At 42.2% G+C, this 21,635-nt stretch overlaps 1 protein-coding gene across 2 annotated transcripts in view; it reads left to right on the top strand.

Annotated features, from left to right (window-relative positions):
* NAA35 (N-alpha-acetyltransferase 35, NatC auxiliary subunit) overlaps positions 1–21,635 on the top strand; it is a 69,352-nt gene that overhangs the window by 9,244 nt on the left and 38,473 nt on the right. For both annotated transcript variants that reach the window (XM_082261161.1, XM_082261162.1), the window contains exons 4-14: positions 3,260–3,374; positions 3,576–3,650; positions 3,947–4,114; positions 4,190–4,256; positions 4,342–4,385; positions 8,633–8,683; positions 10,786–10,869; positions 10,952–11,066; positions 15,041–15,219; positions 16,600–16,659; positions 21,503–21,609. In XM_082261161.1, coding sequence (XP_082117287.1) covers positions 3,260–3,374; positions 3,576–3,650; positions 3,947–4,114; positions 4,190–4,256; positions 4,342–4,385; positions 8,633–8,683; positions 10,786–10,869; positions 10,952–11,066; positions 15,041–15,219; positions 16,600–16,659; positions 21,503–21,609 — 1,065 coding nt within the window. The remainder of the gene's footprint in view (positions 1–3,259; positions 3,375–3,575; positions 3,651–3,946; positions 4,115–4,189; positions 4,257–4,341; positions 4,386–8,632; positions 8,684–10,785; positions 10,870–10,951; positions 11,067–15,040; positions 15,220–16,599; positions 16,660–21,502; positions 21,610–21,635) is intronic.

Genomic DNA, 21,635 nt, shown 5'->3' with positions numbered 1-21,635 from the left:
CACAGGTAAAAAAATTTGCATTTATTATTATTATTATTTTTTTTTTTTTTATTAGGAGCCTGTAAAGCATTGCATCGGCGATCAGAAGATTGCTGATGCCATGCAGGTCTCCTGCACACTGTCACTGTACATCCCGTAAGCCAGGAACACTCAATGAACTACCATGGCGATCCACAGTGCCATGGTAGTTCATTGAGAACTACAAGCCGACAGCAGCTAAGGCTGTTGGGACTTGTAGTTAATTCATACACAGAGCTCTGTGTATGAAAAACGCAGCCGTGTGGGCTAATAGTGGTAGCTAGTATGGGGAACTTCTTCCTGTACTGCTGCCACTAATCTGACAAGTGAAATGATGATATTTCCAAACAAATACTGTATGTTCCCAACTATATTTATTTGTTTGGGTATATCATCATTTCACTTGTCAGAATATTTGCACTAATATTTTTGTATACTCCCTTGCATATTATTATTATGATTGCTTGCACATGCACTTTTTTAAGTTGATGCACGAGTGCACTTTCATTTTCACATTTATTGCTATATTTACAGGTATGTTTTTGATACGGTTATAGTGCCGGTCCATATTGTTTTACAGTGCCTTGCAAAATTTCCCCCCCCTTGACTTTTTACCTATTTTGTTACATTACAGCCTTAAGTTCAACGTTTTGTTAATCTGAATTTTATGTGATGGATCAGAACACAATAGTCTAAGTTGTTGAAGTGAAATGAGAAAAATATATACATAAAACTATTTTTTAGAAATAGAAAACAGAAAATTGGCATGTGCGTATGTATTCACCCCCTTTGTTATGAAGCCCATAAAAAGCTCTGGTGCAACCAATTACCTTCAGAAGTCACATAATTAGTGAAATGATGTCCACCTGTGTGCATGTGCGTATATATTCACCCCCTTTGTTATGAAGCCCATAAAAAGCTCTGGTGCAACCAGTTCCCTTCAGAAGTCACATAATTAGTGAAATTATGTCCACCTGTGTGCAATCTAAGTGTCACATGATCTGTCATTACATATACACACCTTTTTTGAAAGGCCCCATAGACTGCAACACCTAAGCAAGAGGCACCACTAAACAAACACTGCCATGAAGACCAAGGAACTCTCCAAACAAGTAAGGGACAATGTTGTTGAGAAGTACAAGTCAGGGTTAGGTTATAAAAAAAAAAAAAAATATCCAAATCTTTGATGATTCCCCAGGAGCACCATCAAATCTATCATAACCAAATGGAAAAAACATGGCACAACAGCAAACCTGCCAAGAGACGGCCGCCCACCAAAATTCACAGACCGGGCAAGGAGGGCATTAATCAGAGAGGCAGCACAGAGACCTAAGGTAACCCTGGAGGAGCTGCAGAGTTCCACAGCAGAGACTGGAGTATCTGTACATAGGAGGACAATAAGCCGTATGCTCCATAGAGTTGGGCTTTATGACCGATTGGCCAGAAGAAAGTCATTACTTTCAGCAACAAACAAAATGGCACGTTTTGAGTTTGTGAAAAGTCATGTGGGAGACTCCCAAAATGTATGGCGGAAGGTGCTCTGGTCTGATTAGACTAAAATTGAACTTTTCGGCAATCAAAGAAAACGCTATGTCTGGTGCAAACCCAACACATCCCATCACCCAAAGAACACCATCCCTACAGTGAAACATGGTGGTGGCATTATCATGCTGTGGGGATGTTTTTCAGCAGCCTGGACTGGGAAACTGGTCAGGGTTGAGGGAAAGATGGATGGTGCTAAATAAAGGGATATTCTTGAGCAAAACCTCTAACACTCTGTGCGTGATTTGAGGCTAGGACCGAGGTTCACCTTCCAGCAGGACAATGACCCCAAACACACTGCTAAAGCAACACTTGAGTGGTTTAAGGGGAAACATGTAAATGTGTTGGAATGGCCTAGTCAAAGCCCAGACCTCAACCCAATAGAAAATCTGTGGTCAGACTTAAGCCTCGTACACACGCAACGAATTTCCGCCGACCGGTCGTCCGTCTTTTGTCCAGAGTGGTGTCTGTTGGTTGGAATGTGCTCTAGACTGCACACGAATTTTCCCGCACAACAGAATTCTACTTCAGAAGTGGTGTCATGTGTTGGTTTGCTTTCTTTGTGTTCTTTCCTCTCTGAGTATGCCTAGTCTTGCTCATAAGATTTTTCCCCATCGAAATCTGTACTAATGAGACGAAAATCGGACGTGTTTTGACGGTCGAAAAAAAATTATATAGCCTGCACACCAGGATTTTTTCGGCCGAAAAGTCGGAGTCGGTTGTCGGAAGCACCATAATAACAAGCTGAAAATCGGCAGATCGTTCGTCGGACGAAATTTCCCGGCCGAATTTCTACTCGTGTGTACGGGGCTTTAGATTGCTGTTCACAAGCGCAAATCATCCAACTTGAAGGAGCTAGAGCAATTTTGCAAGGAGGAATGGGCAAAAATCCCAGTGGTAAGATGTGGCAAGCTCATAGAAATTTATTCAAAGCGACTTGGAGCTGTGATTGCCACAAAAGGTGTCTCTACAAAGTATTGACTTTAGGGGGGTGAATAGTTAGGACAAAATAACAGAAAAAGTTAATGTGCATATTTGTTGTTTGCTTAAAAAAAAAAACATCTTCAAGGTTGGGGGCATGTTCTGTAAATAAAATTATGCAAATCCTCAAACAATCCATGTTAATTCCAGGTTGTGAGGTAACAAAACGCGAAAAATGCCAAGGGGGTGAATACTTTTGCAATGCACTGTATATGAATTATTTATGCCTCACCACAATGCGAAGCAACGCTAGCACTGCAGTGTGAACACCTGCATCTGCTCCCTAATTTTAACAATTCTGTGTGGCATTGATAGGCAAACGGGAAGCGATTTAAAAACACAACCCAACTGCCTATTTTCAACACCTGTGTGAAAAAGCCTTAAGAGCAAACTTACAGTATATGCCATATAGTTGCTGTCACATGGTGGGGTAGGAGTTCCTAACCTTGTGTAAGCTCCAACGTGTTGGTTTGGTGCTTCACACAGGGCTGTATTTCCCCTATCACAGCGGTCAGCAGGATGGAGTGGAAGCAAGGAAATGTGAATATATGCTAGTGGGGAAACATTATATGTTCCTTTTTTTTTTAATGTAGCTTTGCAGAGTAGAGCTCATATTCTGTAAAGCAAATATTTTCTTTGCCATTCATGGGCAAAACAGTGTTTTCCTTTAAGGCTCTGTTTTAAATTATGACTGGTGACTTATTTTTTGGACTTTCAGCTTTGGTCTGTTTGAGGCTATGTCAGCTATTGAGATGATGGATCCCAAAATGGATGCTGGGATGATTGGCAATCAGGTTAATCGCAAGATTTTAAACTTTGAACAAGCAATAAAGGTTAGTTGCAGTTCTCTAGCAAATATTTACAGAATTTCATGTATTGTATTTTCTGATTTGTTAATATTTATTGGAGTTGAAGGAAAATGATCATTTTGTTGTTAAATACTGAGAGATCTAACCAGTTGCTGTATTTTTTTCTATGTTTGAACCACTATTGTCATTAATTTTTTAAATGCTTTTTTTCTTTTTATTTTAAAGGATGGTACCATTAAAATTAAAGATTTATCATGGCCTGAACTGATAGGAATTATGGACACTTGTTTTTGTTGTTTGGTGAGTTTTCATTACAGTACTCTAGGTGAAATAAATTATTTTCATACATGTGTTTTGTTAACGTTCATGTTTATACAGTGTGAATCAGCCCTAAAGAGTTAACCTATTTAAAAGTAATGCTTTCATTTTTGGTGGGTGCTGATTCGTCCCTGAGACGGAGAACAGGGACGCACCGGACCCCTGCTGCGAACCGCATCCACATTAGGTGTGAACCCAGCCTAAAAGAAAGTATTTGTGTCTGGAGTTCAACTTTTAATAATCATTTAAAAGCGCAAAAAATGTTTTTATTTTTGCAGATTACCTGGTTAGAAGGTCATTCTTTGGCACAGACAGTTTTCACTTGCCTATATGTTCATAATCCAGATCTCATAGAAGACCCAGCTATGAAAGCCTTTGCACTAGGAATCCTCAAGATATGCGATATTGCTAGAGAAAAAGTGAACAAGGCTGCTGTATTCGAAGAGGTACATCATCTTTGAGCCAAATAATCAGTGTATCATGAAGAAGAAATAGTTTTGTAAATCTATTTTATCTTTTAGGAAGACTTCCAGTCTATGACATATGGATTTAAAATGGCCAACAGTGTGACAGATCTCAGAGTAACAGGTGATCTATATATTTTTTTGCTTATGTACTATATGCACAAAAATGTCTTCCCACACCATTAATGACTCTGGAATTGCATCTTTAGGAATGTTAAAAGATGTTGAAGATGACTTACAGAGGAGAGTAAAGGTATGTTTGACATGCATGATTTCTACTTCTAGATTCGGAAGAACCATATGCTGGCATTACAAATGTGGTGTTAGCCTGTCAGCTCCTCCCCTGCCATTTGTAGCTATCACTGTTGGGTAGTTCAAGCAGAGTTCTGTTGTTCTTGCCGTTTCTGCTGGGAAATAAGTGTGGGTTTTTTTCCTGGCAGTCTTCTGATGTCCTCTCTCACCCTGCACGTCTAGTGGCAGCGCTTGCTTTGGACAATGTCTGGAACCATGAACAAGACCCATCAGTCAAAACTCATTAGCTGTTTGTACTAAGCAGCATGGTCAAACAGGAGAAGTGGGGACATGCTGTTGACCATGTTAGCTCAGTATCCACACCACTTATAAAAACAGGACAATGTTCTACATGCACTTTGTCCTCTGTGGGAAAGAAGAAACTTCATTTTTTCTTTTGGTCCTTAAACCTGTAGATGCCGATATACAATTAAAGTGGGACTCAAGCAAAAACCTTTTATTCCTTGTTTGGGATAGGGTCAGGAGGGGTTAGAACATCTGTAAAATGTTTTCTCTTTAGTTCATCGGCGGACATAGCGCTCCATAAATCATAACTACTGGGTTATATTGCTTCCTCCAGGAGTAGGACTAGGCAGAACACCTGGCTATGTCCAAGGGCTGTCCTTAGCTGGTATATAACCCCCCTCTCTACTCTAGGTAATCAGTTTTTAATCTGTCTAGTCAGGAGTAAGGACCTAGGCTCCCGCTGGGATCTCTGGTCCTAGCAATTTTTTTTTTCTTCCTTACATATTTTTTGTTTTTTTTTCTCTTTTGAGGTCTGCAATCAACTGCCGGACTGGGCGACGGGCTGGATAATCTAGATCCAGTGGTCCCCCAGCCCAGCGATCGCTTGCAAACCGCAACTATGCACTAGGTTAGCCGGGACATAGCCTTATGGACAGAGGCTGGTCCGCGAGTAAAACGTCTCTCAGGGTTCGCATATGACCGGGCGTGGGTCTGAGTCGCAGCAGTCCCTTAGCGGAGAGCTCCCCTACTTCGATGGGGTGGAGCATTACCCGCACCATGGAAGGTTAAGTACAATCCCCCCTCTCTCCTTTTGGCGTTTTTTTTTGGATGAACGCGGGTAACCTCCAGAGACGGTCGGACCTACCTGCAGGTTCCCTCCTCCTATCCTGAAATCCTTCATTGAGCTGGGTTTCCCCCACTCCCTTTCCCCCCTGTCTGGACCTGGAGTCTGGGGGGTCCCAGGGCAGAGGATGCAGCAGAGGCCCCTGCGGTCTCCCCCGCCATCCCCCCTCTGTAATGGTTCTGGGATAGTGTGTGTCCTGCCCTGGTAATATAGAGGGGTCTCAGTGTACTGGTTGCAGTTTGGGTGTAGTGCATGGGGGTCCCAGTGCAGAGTGTGCAGTGGAGTCTCCCCTAATGTATGCCCTGTCTGTGGAAGTACAGTACCTTCAGGGGGGGTCCCCTTGCAGAGAGCGCAGCATTGCAGAGGGCACAGGTAGGATTCTGACAGCATGCTTCGGTGTCTTGAGCTGCCTGCGGCCAAGTAGGTGAAGTCAAATGACGTTGTGGTGGCCATTTTCCCTTGGTTTGGCTGGTCTCCGGCAGGTGGCCATTTTTGTGTAGCCCAATGTCACTGCGGCCATTTTCCCTTAGTCTGGGAGCCGCTGGACACAACGAGGGTCTTCTGATCATTATGATTGCCGTAAATGCCCCTTGGGGGCTTCCTCTCAGAGAAGACCAGTTGTCCCATGGGCTGATCTACCATCCTGTTTTACAGTCGCTGGTTTAAATGGCTTAGCTATTGGAAGCCAGGTACTGAGGGACTGAAGTCTGTCTGGATCAGTGATCCCTACTATGGTAAAGGCGAGGAAGTTGTCTTCCAGCAAGATATACCATTTCACTTGGAAAGCGTACATTTCTTGGTGTGAGTCGATTGGCACTCATCCTCGATCCTTTTCTGTGGCTTAGGTCTTAGCCTTTCTTCAACGGGGCATTGAGCAGAAGAAGTACCATCAAGGGCCAGGTGTCTGCTTAGGCAATCTTGTTTCAACGACCCCTAGCCAGGCGCTCTTTAGTTTGTACCTTCATTCAGGGGGTTCGACATGTGGCTCTACCTGTATGGTCTCTCTTGCCGATATGGACAGGCCATTGGCATAGCCAGGTGTTTTTTTTTGTTCTGCCTAGGCCTACTCCTGGATAAGGCACTATAACCCAGTAGATATGATTTATGGAGCGCTGTGTCCGTCGATGAACTCAGAGAAATGGATTTTATGGTAAGTACACCAAATTGGGGAAATTGGCTCTGTGTCTGTATGGCTCCTCTCATCAGAACAGAAACTGAAGGAAAATCTAACCTTTTAGAATCACCAAAACGAAGATGGAGGGGAAATCTCCCATGGTGGACACCTGTTCTGTTGACAGCTGTCTAAGGTGGGATTTCATCTAAATTCTTCTTATGGTTTTTAGAACAGAAAATTAGAATTATCCCTTGATTTGACATGGGCAACAGCAATATCCTTAGTTGTTCTAACCTTCCCTCTTAATATCCAAGATTAGCAAAAATGTTTTGGCTGGATTTCCACCAACAAACCTAGGACCATACTTTTACCTTATTAGTCCCTATTCTTAGATCCACAGAGCAGACTTTCTACACTATTGCTTTTGCCTTTACTTTCTTCTTATTGAGAATGGACTTCATGTGTAAATATGTTGTTTTCTTGGGCATTCACAACCAAGTGCTACTGTGACAGGGAAAATATTAAAAGCATCAGATGACAGTTCATTCTTGACATTTTCTCTGCTTAGCTGTATACATGTATAAAATGTCTAGTGGCATTTTCTAAATGTGTCCTTTCACAAGGCAGTGCCTTCCCTATAGTCAGCATGTGGAGCAATATTAACCACTTAAGGACCAGGCCTATTTCTGACACTTGTTGTTTACAAGTTAAAATCAGTATTTTTTGCTCTAAAATTTAGAACCCCCAAACATTATATATTGTTTAGCAGAGACCCTAGAGAATAAAATGGAGATCGTTGCAATACTTTGTCACACCGTATTTGCACAGGGGTCCTACAAACGCAATTTAAAAAAAAATACACTTTTTTTTTTTTAAATTTAAAAATAAGAAAACCATAAAGTTAGTCCAATTTTTATCTGTAATGTGAAAGATAATGTTACGCTGAGAAAATAGATACCCAACTTGTCATGCTTCAAAATTGCGCATGCTCGTGGAATGGCAACAAACATTGGTACTTAAAAATCTCCATAGGCGGCGCTTTAAAAATTTCTACAGGTTACCACTTTAGAGCTACAGAGGAGGTCTAGGACTAGAATTATTGCTCTTGTTCTAAGGATCGGGGCGATACTTCACGTGTGGCTTGAACACAGTTTACATATGTGGGCGCGACTTGCGTATGTGTTCGCTTCTGCCTGCGAGCTAACAGGGACGGGGTGCTTTAACTTTTATTTATTTTACCTTTTTATTTTAACTGTCCCTTTTTTTTTATTTTTTTTTTATCACTTTTATTCCTATTACAAGGAATGTAAACATCCCTTGTAATATACATAAGTAGGACAGGTCCTCTTTAATGTGAGATCTGGGGGTCAAAAAGACCTCTGGTCTCACATTTACACTAAAAAGCAAAAAAAAAAAAAAGTCATTTTTTTCATCATGAAAAAAATGGGCTCTTTAAGGCCATTGGGAGGAAGCAACATATGACGTCGCTCCGGTCCTCCAAGGCCATAGAGTCAAGTGGGGGGCCAGCTTGCCCTCACTCGAATTCCTGCCTAGGAGGGGAAAGGGCCGGATTGTTTTCCCCACTACTGACGGCTCTGGTAAGGGTGGAAATGACCGGGAAGTGGTGGGAGGGGGGTACCTCTTCTGCTGCCCATAAAAGTGATCCCGCGGTGAATCCGCCGCTGGGACCACTTTTATATGAAAGAGGACCGCCCACCCTGTAAAAAATACTGGGGTTATGGCAGCTATCTGCTGCCATAACCCCTGTTTTTAACGTCAAAGTACCAACGTAAAACTGGGGCGGGCGGGCGGTCTGTAAGTGGTTAATGTATGGATATAGAGCTACAGCTGAATTGTGGTTAGTGAGAGTTTTATTGCTATCAATGCATTCTTCTAGGCTATAACTCTTAATTGGCAAAAAATCTATGTTTTATGTTACCTGTTGCGCAACATCAAAATGCCTTTTGTGTAGCAATAACATCTGTCTGCAACTTGCCTGTTCCAGAGTACCAGAATTCGGCAAGGAGAGACAAGAGATCCAGAAGTGGAGCTTGAGGTAAAACAATTTCTAGATATGCGCTTTTTTTTATTTAGGCATCTTCTGGGGTTGTTGTGTCATAAAATGAATTGTCTACCATCAATGTCGTCTTACTAACACAAACAGGTTGTGATTACCACTGTAGGATAAATGAATAAAATATAGACCAAAATGTAGAACTATTCTTCACTTAAAGCAGGGGTGTCAAACTCAATTTCATAGTGGGCCACTTCCTCATTATGGTTACCCTCAAAGGGCCGAGTTTATGTGTAGGATTAGATGTCCAGAGCACTCTACGCCCCCTTACACCGATACATGGGACGTCAAATGCCCCCCCACCATCAGAAGTCAAGAGTCACCCACCCTTCCTTACATCACAATGCAGCCCCTTACCTTGTGCTGCTGCCAGGAAGAAGATGCGGTTGGATCTGGGAAGAAGTGCAGGGTCTGGAGGAGAACCAATGGTGAGCTTCAGTCTGCTGAATGCTGAGACCAGTGGAGGCAAAGGCAAGGTGGTGTTGCCTCTGCACAGAGAGGTGCAGGATTTGTAGGAAGAGCTCCGCCCTCCTCTGCTGTGGACTGCTGAGAAGGGGTGGGGGTGATCAAAGACGAGCCTTTCTGCAGCTGCACAGAGGAGTGCAGGAGCTGGCAAAGGAGTCCTGTCCTCTCTGCTGCCAACCACAGAGACAAGGTGGGTACAGCAGCTGCAGGAGAGGTGTGAGGGCCACATGAAATGGCCTGGGGGGCCGCATTCGGCCCGCGGGCCTTGTGTTTGACACCTGTGACTTAAAGCATCGTGAAGCTACAGTCACCCAAGTCAAATGACAGAAGTAAAAAAGCTGAGATAGGCTTCTTTATTCCACAGCTCTAGAGGATCGTGAATTCAGCTGTTATAACAAAGACAGGGAGCTTACAAATGTGCAACACAGTACATCAGCTTAACCTAAAAATACAAAGACTTTATACAAATCTGTATATATACAGTGTATGTGTGTGTGTGTGTATATAATACATTTTAGAAGTCCTGGCTTCAGTAGGGTTTGCTTTCTTATCTATTGGGGCACATATGAAATATTTCAACTTCATGTTGTTATACTGCTGAATACAGAAGGATTGGATACTAGGAAACTGTAGGCCACCCCAGGGCAACCTCTCCTACTACTAGCATGACTCATTTTTTGCTAGTTTCCTAGGCAGGTGATCATCTTTTTCTCATCTCATTGCCTTGGCGCTTGCCTTGTTTTTAGTGACTCTCTCTGTGAGTAGTCCAATCTGGCTGATCACAATGAGTGCCTTTTTAAAATGAGTGTTTCTGCCAGTTCCTCAGCTGTGGAGGGGTTAACTTTGAGGAACTTTGCACTGACATTATTTGCTAGGTGGAGTGTCTCTGTGCTCCCTTTCCTGCCATTCAGCATCAAAGAAGCATCTTCCCTCTGCTGCTCCACAAGGCTCTTTGCAATGCTGGAAATCTTATCTCCAATCCATTCCTACTGCCCACTTACAGTGATTTTGGTCAACTCAGGCTATCTGACTGTTAGAAGCTACCAGCTGTCTGGATTTCAGGAGTACCTGAGGCCATGCCTCGTACCTTGGGCTTAGTTGCCGTACTGCTATGCAGTCTCAACATATCTGTTTCTAGATAGAGAGGGGACGGTCCTGTACCTTTTTTGAAGGTACCAACATCTGGAATCCTGTTGCCCTATGATTTTTAAGGGTAGTCTTGGCCATCAGAGGATTCCTTGTCAGCCAGGGCATCTATTACAGTCAAGGAAGACTTTGTGGTGAAGTTACTAGTTTCTGGCTGGTTCTGACAGCAGAGGATCTAAGTGTACTCCTGTGCTGTTTTGGGTGCAGCAACGCTCCTCTCACTTCCTGGTATCACAGGAGACACTGAGAGCAACAGGAGCTCCTTAGCATTAGGAGGGAGGAGCGAACAGCACTGGTGGGGACTGCAAAAAAAAAAAACATAACAAAAAAATATCAGGCCTAATCACTTTAAAGTTTTTTTTATTTCTATCTGGAATACTGTTTGTTTTTTTGTATTTAGACAAGAGTAAAAGTGTTTCGCTTTTCCATATTCTTGTTTGTCTTATTTCTGTTTGTATTATTTGCTTTTCCAGCACCAGCAATGCTTGGCAGTATTTAGCAGAGTAAAGTTTACCCGGATTCTACTGACTGTCCTTATAGCTTTTACCAAAAAAGAGGTAAGCTGGTTTATCTTTGTGTTTTACGCAGTCCCTGTCAGTATTGTGTACATTCATTTTATTTTTTATTTCTGCTGTCTAGACAAGTGCAGTGGTAGAAGCATCAAAGCTAATAGGCCAAGCTGCTGACCTCCTCTCTGCTATTCAAAACTCCCTTTCACTTGGCATCCAAGCCCAGAACGATACCACAAAAGGCGGTGAGAATGCTTATGTCAAATGTACAATTGTTAACCTCTTCTGGACCAGAAGGTTTTACCCCTAATGGCCATTTTTGGCGATACGGCACAGCGTTATTTTAACTGACAATTGCACGATCGTGCAATGCTGTACCCAAATAAAGTAGATGTCCTTTTTTTTCCCACGAAAAGCTTTCTTTTGGTGGTATTTGATCACCTCTGCGGTTTTTATTTTTTGCGCTATAAACAAAAAAAGAGCAACAATTCTGAATAAAAAAAAAAATAATAATATTTTTTACTTTCTGCTATAAAGCACAGCCAATTAAAAAAACATTCAAAAAATTAATCTGTATTCTGCCACATATTTTTGGTAAAAAAAAAAAATCGCAATAACTGTATATTGATTGATTTACGCAAAAGTTATTGCGTCTACAAACTAGGGGAAAGATTTATGCCATTTTTGTTTTATTATTTGTTTTTTTACTAGAAATGGCGGTGATCAAAGATTTTTAGAGGGATTGCGGCGGACAGATCGGACACCTAACTGACATTTTTGACACTCGAGGGGACCAGTGACATTACTACAGTAATCAGTGCTAAAAATATGCACTATTACTCTACTAATGACACTGGCAGAGAAGGGGTTAACACCAGGGGCGATCAAAGGGTTGTGTCTCCTTTGGGGATGCTTTCTAACTGTGTGGGGGGTGGACTCACTAGATGAACATAGAGATCTGTGTTCCTGAATAGCAGGGACACGAGATTACTGTGTTCATCTGTGACAGAACAGAGGTCTGCCTTGTTTACATAGGCAGACCGCTGTTCTGTCTCTCTGGGGAGCGATCGCGGAGGGCCGGCGGACATCGCATCTGCCGGACCCGCTGATTGACTCCCCCGTTGGCTAATCAATGCGCGTGCCTGCCCCTACTGCATATTACACGCCACAATGTACAGGTACGTCGTTTTGCATAATAGAGCCGACCTGCCACAGTATATGTGCGGCGGCTGGCCCGCAAGTGGTTAAGTTTTATATAATTCAATTAAGCTAAACCTGCTTCTTGAGGATGACTTGTAACTTCTAAAGAATTATATAGTTGAGATTGTGCCATTTTGCCCATTTAGTGACAGTGCTATGTAAAGAACACAAACCCACTATTTTTCAATTATTTTGCAGAATACATTTAATGTGAAATGTTCTATATTGACCACGTGAACAGTATGTTCTCTTCTCCGCATCAATAATATACTGTTCCAGGGGCTTAGCTTTTATAGCAGAAGCTGATGCTGCTTTGTTAAGGTGGCTACACACTTTACAGTCTGATTTTCCAGTATTTACCAGATATAAGGGCCTGCTTGACTGGATTGGAATTGAACATCTTGTTTAGGTAGACCCTTGTAATACTCCAGGAAGCAGTGTATCTAGATTGTCTTAACAAAATCCAACATGGCTGAAACAGTTCCTGAGATGCTAAAAAGTTCAAATATGCAGCATGTCTGTGTGGCTTCCCTTCTTCTTGTGAATTTCGCTGTAGAACACTCTGAAATATACAGAAATAGATGAAACCTGGCATCCCTTGCTTCCCTAGAGACCTAAATATCTGTTTTACCAAATACTGTAGATGGTGATATTGGTATTACAAGTATACAATCCTTAACACCAATAGGAAAAATACATTCTAGAGGTGCTGAGATGCCAGAATTCACATAACTCCCTTCCTTCGTTTCCCCAGAGTGAAGCCATGACTCATATGCTGACAACTAATTATTCTGGTTTTTGAGTTTGCCGGGGAACTTATTTGCATATTGAGGACTTAGGCATATCTCAGAAGGTACAAAACCTTTTTTACTACAATGTATTCACACAACATGGTCAAATGTATATAATTCTTTCTCAGTTTAGTCCAGAGCTACTTTTATAATTATACAGGATTTATATGGTGGCTACAGTTTGCACGTTTAGGAGATATTTACAGAACCTAATAGGTAAGCCTTATTATAGGCTTACTTATAGGTAAAAGTCATGCATGGGAGTTTGCTCCCACTTTAATACAGTGGAGGATTGTGCTCCACCTTCACCTCAGAATAGCGTACTAACACAATTAGTAGTGGTCGTTTACATGCAGTTTAAAGCATATAAAACAATGAATGCATTTCGCTCACATATTGAGTGGCAGCTACTTTTTGCTTTTAGGTTTTTCTGCCATCCTAAACTATCAGCTCCCTGGATTCAACCTATTGCCTACATGCAATGGAGACCAATACTATATTCACTGAGAAGTACATTTTTGTAAACTGCAGTTCAGTTTACACAGCTTTACATACAAGACAGGAATAGTTATGTATGCCACTGCATCTATACCTTAACTGATTGATTGATGTTTTTTGCATAGAGTGACAGGTCCACATGGGAGTGGAATACTTTCTTTACTTTTATAATAACTTTTTTGTTTACTGGCACATTGTTCTTTTTATTGGAATGTTTAGTGTACCACATTGTGCTTCATATATGTTTTTATTGGTGTTATTAACCACCATGGCAGCTAGATTCTTCCTTTTACTGTATACTGTGTGTGCATATACACTACTGTGCAAAAATTTTAGTCAGGTGATACAAAATGCTGTGAATTAAGAATGCTTTCAGAAATAGAAGTATTAGTAGTTTATTTTTATCAATCAACAAAAAAAAAGAGAAAATCAAATAAATATCTGGCATGCCCACCCTTTGCCTTCAAAATAACATCAATTCTTCTAGGTACACTTGCACACAGTTTTTAAATGAACTCAGCAGGTAGGTTGTTCCAAACATCTTGGAGAACTAACCACAAATCTTCAATGGATGCTGAGGCTACCTCATATCCTTCTGTCTCTTCAAGTAATCCCAGACAGACTCAATGATGTTGAGATCAGGGCTCTGTGATGGCCAAACCATCACTTCCAGAACTCCTTGTTCTTTCTTATGCTGAATATGGTTCTTAATGACATTAGCTTTATGTTTGGGATAATTTTCCTGCTGCAGAATACGTTTTGGGCCAATCGCACACCGCCCTGATTGTATGGCATAATGGATAAGTATCTGCCTGTATTTCTCAGCATTGAGAACACCATTGATCCTGACCAAATTTTCAGAAATGCAGCCCCACACTTGCAAGGAACCTCCACCATGCAAACACTCATTATTGCACTCCCTCTTGCTACAGCCAAATATTTCACATTTTGAGTCATCAGTCCAGAGCACCTGCTGCCATTTTTTCTGTTACTTCAGTTCCTTTGTTTTTATGCATAGTTGAGTCACTTATCCTTGTTTATACATCAGAGGTACAGTTTCAATGGTCCTCAATGTTGGCCAATCAATGGTTTCTTTAATGTTGAGAAATACAGGCAGATATTTATCCATCATGCCATACTATCAGTGAGGTGTGTGATTGGCCCCAAATTTATTCTGCAGCAGAACGACGACCCCAAACATACAGCCAATGTCAATAAGAAATATCTTCAGCGTAAAAAAAGAACAAGGAGTCCTGGAAGTGATGGTTTGGCCTCCCATAGAGCCCTGAGCTCAACATCATTGAGTCGGTCTGGGATTAAATGAGGAGATAAAAGTATATGAGGCCACCTACATACACAGAAGATCTTTGATTAGTTCTCCGAAATGTTTGGAACAACCTACCTTCTAAGTTCCTTCAAAAACTGTGTGCGAGTGTACCCAGAAGAAGTAAAGAATTGATGCTGGTTTGAAGCCAAAGGACGGTCACACCAAATATTAATTTGATTTTTATTTTTCTTCTGTTTGGTCATTTGACATTTAGTAATTTGGTCAAAATAAACAATTCAAATATATATTTGTGAAAGCATTCTTCTGCACACCTGTGAGAGAAAACAAATCTGGATATATTATACACACGTCTTTATTTTCATAATTGGGAATTTAGGATTAATTAAAATAAGCTTGTACATTTGTATATTTAGTTGGATCCAACAAACTGCTATTGTTTTAGATCATCCAATTATGATGGGATTTGAGCCTCTGGTCAACCAGCGTTTACTTCCTCCAACATTTCCACGCTACGCAAAAATAATTAAAAAGGAAGAAATGGTGACTTATTTTTATAAACTAATAGATCGGATAAAAACTGTGTGTGAAGTTGTCAATTTGTCAAACCTTCACAGTATTTTGGTAAGTTCTCATGTTTTTTTTTAATTTCAGAATTTTGTATATTTTCTTAAAGCGGAGTTCCAGCCATTTACTCACCTGTCCAACGGTCCAGCGATGCGGCCGCCGGAAGCCTCGATCCTCTCCCACGGCGCCGGCATCACTGCTGTGGGCACCCGGCTGTTACAGTTTGCGGCTTCACAGCCGGGTGCCCACTGCGCATGCGCGAGTCGCGCTGCGCGCCGTGATTGGCCGGCAATCTTCTGGGACCTCTGACGTGTCCCAGAAGATTGCAGGGAGGGAGGGGGAGAGGAGAACTTCCGCTCAGGGCGCCGCGGCGCTCCGAGCGGAAGTGGGAGCGGGTACCTGTCAAAACTAGGTACCCGCTCCCCCCCCCAAAAAATGACATGCCAAATGTGGCATGTCGGGGGGTCAGGACTCCCTAAAGCGGAAGTTCCACTTTTGGGTGGAACTCCGCTTTAACAGAAAAATAAGTAAATGTTGAAAATGGGAACCTACTCAGATTATATGCTGCTTTATTTTTTATTCTTTCTATGGTTTTGTTTAATGGTCTCATCTTGGTCTATTTTTTAATGCGTCGTGATAATTTTTTATATGCTGTACTCTTGTAATGTTGCCTATAGACAGGAGAGGTCTTTACCTTTTTTTATTCTATTTTTATGCTGCCTCCCAGTTCTGCCTTTTTTAGTGTAGCCAGGCCTGCAAATGTGGATACTGACGAATTTGTTGTACAGCGACTCAAATCACTTCAGTGTTTCTTAGTGTCCATTGGGAAGCAGGAGGCAGCTAAGAGACCAGATACTGAAGTTTGCCCCAACAAAGTTCTGCAGGAGACTGAAGCCTCGTACACACGCACCGATTGTTGGCCGTGAATTTTCGGCCAACGTCCGATCGGCCGATTGTCGGCTTCTTAGTATGATGCTTCCGACAACCGACTGCGACTTTTCGGCTGAACAAAATCTGTTGTGCATGCTATAAAATTTTTGTTGGGCGTCAACAGAATGGCCGATTGTTCGTCAGTCAGTACAGATTTCGGCAGACAAAAATCAGATGAGCAAGACTGGGCATGCTCAGAGAAGAAAAAACACACGGAAAGTAAACCAGAACATGACATCACTTCTGCAGTTGGTTGTTGTTGGCCGACAAAATTCGTGTGCAGTCTAGAGCACATTTCAACCAACACAACAACACTGGACAAAAGTCGGCCGATCGGTCGGCCAACAATCGGTGCGTGTGTACGAGGCTTAAATTCTCGCCTCGTCTTGATGGCCAGGTTCATTAGGATTATACTATTTGAATAGGCTGTTAGGAAACTCCTTTATTATCTGAAGTGCAGTACATATGATTTGGGAATGCCATACTAACAATTTATGTGGTTTCTAGGACTTTTTCTGTGAGTTCAGTGAACAGTCGCCTTGTGTTCTTTCAAGATCTCTCTTACAGGTAAATATTTGTTGTGTTAAATTTGTCTTTGCCTCTCTCTCCCCTCAATGATTGCCTGTCAGAAGAGTTTTTTTCTTGCAGCGAAGTCTTCCATCCAGTGCTGGAGGCTGCCATTGCTCTTTCTTCAGAAGTGGTGCTTATTTTAAGGTAGAGTGCAGCTCCATAGCATCACACAGTAACAAGGCTGACCTGGAAAAAGCACTTATAGGAGTTGGTCAGACTTTCGCACTGTTTGGGAGCTACAGCTGTGCCTGACCTGACAGGTTACCTTTTAACCACTTTACCACCGGAGGATTTTGCTGTCTTACGTCTGGGCCACTTTTTGCGATTCGGCACTGTGCGAATTTAACTGACAATTGCGCGGTCATGCAATGCCGTACCCAAACGAAATTTACGTCCTTTTTTTCCCCACAAATAGAGCTTTCTTTTGGTGGTATTTGATCACCTGTGCGATTTTTACTTTTTGCGCTATAAACAAAAAAAGAGCGACAATTTTGAAAAAATAATATTTTTCACATTTTTTTATATGATCTTTCCCCCCCAAAAATGTAAAAATCAAAATTTTTTATAATTTTAGGCCAATTTGTTTTCTGCCACATATTTTTGGTAAAAAAAATCGCAATAAGCGTGCTTTGATTGGTTTGCGCAAAAGTTATTGCATTTACTAACTAAGGGAAAGATTTCTGTAGTTTTTGGTGTTTTTTTTTTTTTTTTAACGAGTAATGTCGGCGATCTGCGATTTTTTTTTTTTTTTTTTGCGGGACTGCGACATTGTGGCTGACAGATCGGACCCTTGACTGACATTTTTGACACTTTTGGGGGTACTAGTGACATTACTACAGTAATCAGTGCTATAAATATACACTGTTACTGTAAAAATTACACTGACAGGGAAGGGGTTAATTTTATTGGAGAGGGAGGGGTTAATGTATGCCTGGTGCTTACTGACGTGCGGGGGGAGGTGACCAGGGGCAGACTGGCAACTTTCGGCCCAGGGGGCAAGTACAAACCAGAGGCTCATGGTGCAGCGACTTGGCCCCCCTCCCACTCTCCCTCTTCCAGTCCTCCTCCTGACCCCCATTCCAAGCTGAAGCCCTGCTCCAGATACTCTCTACTTACCGGCTGAATCTGGGTTCCCGACTCGGCCAGCAGGGGACGGTTGGGGGGAGCTGAGACAGCTTGGTCAAAGCTGGCTGGGGGAGAAGAGTCTCCAGTGGGGCATGGAACCGGCCTCTGCTCAGACACAGTTTACACCATCCATGCTGGGGGGGGAGGCCTGCACTCTGTCCTTGTCTTCATCCCGCACTCAGTAGGTCAGTGGCAGGGATTTTTACTTCACTTCACCAGGAATCCTTAAGGCATGTCTGTGGCAGAAGCTGTGCAGCCTTTTTATGGGACATAAGAGCGGCCCAGGGGGCAATTGCCCCCCTGGCCCAGCCCTCTACTGGAGGTGACTATGTGACACAGGGACAGATCGCAGGTTCAGCTATGCTGAACCCTGCAATCTGACCCTGCCTGTCACTTAGGAGATCCGCCCGCTCTGTTTACACAAGCGGGCGGATCTCCAGAATCGATTCCCCGGCGATCGCCACTTCTCCTCCCCTGGTCCGACTCCCGCTGTGACTGAATACAGCGGGAGCGAGCCTCCGGCGGCGCGCGTGCGCCACTGAGAGAGGGGAATGTCTGGACGCCAGATGTTATCGAACCACTTTGCCGCAGTAGAGCTCTAGTGAGCAGCGGTAAAGTGGTTAAAGGTAAAGAAGAGGGAAGGTGTATGGCGCTGCCAAAAGGTGCTGATGGTTCTGTATGTCCAAAATAGGTGCTAAAGGTATATACGATATAAATCACCACTATGAATAATAATTAAAGTGTCAAGTGCATCATATGTGTATCTCTAATAAATATGTGTAATACTGTAGGATATTCCACTCTGTGGCTGATGAATATTGTGCTATGAGGAAAGGTTGATACAAAATGGGTGTGAATTGGTGTAGATACAGTTTGATAAGAAAATTAAAAATAAATAAAGTGTATGAAATATAAAAAATATAAAAAACAGTGGGATCCACTTAAATCTATAGCCTTATAATCGTAAAATACAAAGCATCAAGTATGGCTTAAATAAGGTGCACAGTAGGTATATAAATATTGTGGCAGCAATGGTACAAGAATAAATAAGTCCGTAACACCTAAAACAGACAGATAGTCCCACAATGCTAAAAAAACTTTTCCTAAAATACAGGGCAAAGGGTGACTTGAGTGCAGGTGCTCTGATGATAAATATTGAAGGTGCTCAGGTATATGGTGACCATTCAGTGCTCCCCGCACCCCTTGGACCGCACTCACCAGAGCTATATACCCCTACAGGGGTGTCAGGCCTTGAATCTATAATCCTGGGTCTCCTCCACTGACCATCAAAGTGGTTGGGTGGTCCAATTATCTGCCCGAATCTTGTAAACCCGGCTCATTCTATGCAGTGATGAATGGCACTATATACCTGCCGGGATGTATTAAAATCAGATGCTGTCTATGCTCCTCCGAACCTGCACTCTGGCTGAATCACAACATAAAAATGGGGTACTCAGACCTCATACACATATGTTGTGAAGGAAAAGGGATCCAGCTATCCTTACCTGGTGCTTCCTGAGAGACACCCACGAGAGAATGGCATAATCTTTTCCTTCACAACATATGTGTATGAGGTCTGAGTACCCCATTTTTATGTTGTGATTCAGCCAGAGTGCAGGTTCGGAGGAGCATAGACCGCATCTGATTTTAATACATCCCGGCAGGTATATAGTGCCATTCATCACTGCATAGAATGAGCCGGGTTTACAAGATTCGGGCAGATAATTGGACCACCCAACCACTTTGATGGTCAGTGGAGGAGACCCAGGATTATAGATTCAAGGCCTGACACCCCTGTAGGGGTATATAGCTCTGGTGAGTGCGGTCCAAGGGGTGCGGGGAGCACTGAATGGTCACCATATACCTGAGCACCTTCAATATTTATCATCAGAGCACCTGCACTCAAGTCACCCTTTGCCCTGTATTTTAGGAAAAGTTTTTTTAGCATTGTGGGACTATCTGTCTGTTTTAGGTGTTACGGACTTATTTATTCTTGTACCATTGCTGCCACAATATTTATATACCTACTGTGCACCTTATTTATGCCATACTTGATGCTTTGTATTTTACAATTATAAGGCTATAGATTTAAGTGGATCCCACTGTTTTTTATATTTTTTATATTTCATACACTTTATTTATTTTTAATTTTCTTATCAAACTGTATCTACACCAATTCACACCCATTTTGTATCAACCTTTCCTCATAGCACAATATTCATCAGCCACAGAGTGGAATATCCTACAGTATTACACATATTTATTAGAGATACACATATGATGCACTTGACACTTTAATTATTATTCATAGTGGTGATTTATATCGTATATACCTTTAGCACCTATTTTGGACATACAGAACCATCAGCACCTTTTGGCAGCGCCATACACCTTCCCTCTTCTTTTCCTTTATTCTCACTATATTCTTAGGAATATAGTATAAAGGTAGGCTGCAGCCAATATCAAACACTAGAAATCTATAATTATCCTAAGCGCGGATTTTCTACCTTTTAAAGTGGTTAAAGGTGTCACCTGAGCTGCTATTCCCATATTCCTTAATGGCAGATGTGTCCCTGTACAAACAATGTAGAAATAGAAAGCATATACTGTACCATATTTAAAATATACCATGTTTTCCCTGCTACAAAACCCACACTACAGGCAAGATGCTGAGTTTTTATGTTGGCTACTGCTAAACATAACTGCAGAATGTTGTTTCTATTATGTGGTGTGCTCAACAATTGCTTACACCAGCCTTTCTCAACCAGTGTGCCGCGGCACACTGGTGTGCCGCCAGAGGTCCTCAGGTGTGCCTCGGAATCATGGGAGAGAAGGGCTGTCAGATGAGCCCAATCTCCTAATCCCCTGCCGAACTGTACATCAGCACTGTGAGGGAGCTCCTTCAGCTTCAAAAGTGAAAGTAAAGGGAAGAGGAGTGTGCTGTGCCCTCTGCTTCCCCTAAAATGCAGTACCTGGCTGAATGAGAAAAATGTACTTTGCTACAATGTTTTAAAAGGGCTTTATATATGTGTGTGTTTGTGTGTTTGTGTGTTCACATCTGCATGGCTGCATGCTACATATAGGGCATCCCATTCATTTCAGTTGGCTTCCCTACCCGCAGAAATGCAGGGAAAGGAGTACCTGACCCTTTTTTTAAATTGCGCCGCACCAAAAGCGCCCCATGTTCTCCAATGTGTGGGGTACTATTGAGAAATATTGGCACCCCTAAAAAGTAGGGCATTTGTCTCGGTATCAGGAACCAGCCTGATTTTTTGCGTGTTCCATGACATACAGTAACGTTAACTGAACCTTGGACAGGGGTGCCTCAAGACTGAAAATACTTTTTCAAGGGTGCCCCGACTGGAAAAAGGTTGAGAAACACTGGCTTACACCAGTATATATTCCTTTTTTAAGTGCATTAAATCACAACCTATATTTTTTGTCTGTTATGCATAGGTTCTTATTTTATATTGTACAACTTTCAAGACCTCTGCTTGAGCTGGTAGTTGATTTTGTGAACGTGCTGCTAATAGTACCTGCTACTTTCTTCATTTGCAGACCTGATTCAGAAGAGCAATCTATAGAATCGGATTGCTATGGGCAGCATTCAGTTTTCACAGACATTCTCTTGAAGTTTGTGTGTGTTCTGAGGTTATTCAACAATCATCTGGGAGATAAAACCAATCATCTTTTTTTTTTCTTTTTCTCACTCCAGACCACATTCTTGGTGGATAATAAGAAGGTGTTTGGAACACATCTGATGCAGGATATGATAAAAGATGCACTACGCTCCTTTGTGAGCCCCCCCGTCCTTTCTTCAAAGTAAGGATAACATTTTCCTTGAGGGT

This window comes from Pelophylax lessonae (genome assembly GCF_965119305.1).
Source record: "Pelophylax lessonae genome assembly, chromosome: 1".
NCBI lineage: Eukaryota > Metazoa > Chordata > Amphibia > Anura > Ranidae > Pelophylax > Pelophylax lessonae.
This window is presented reverse-complemented; position numbering and strand designations above follow the sequence as displayed.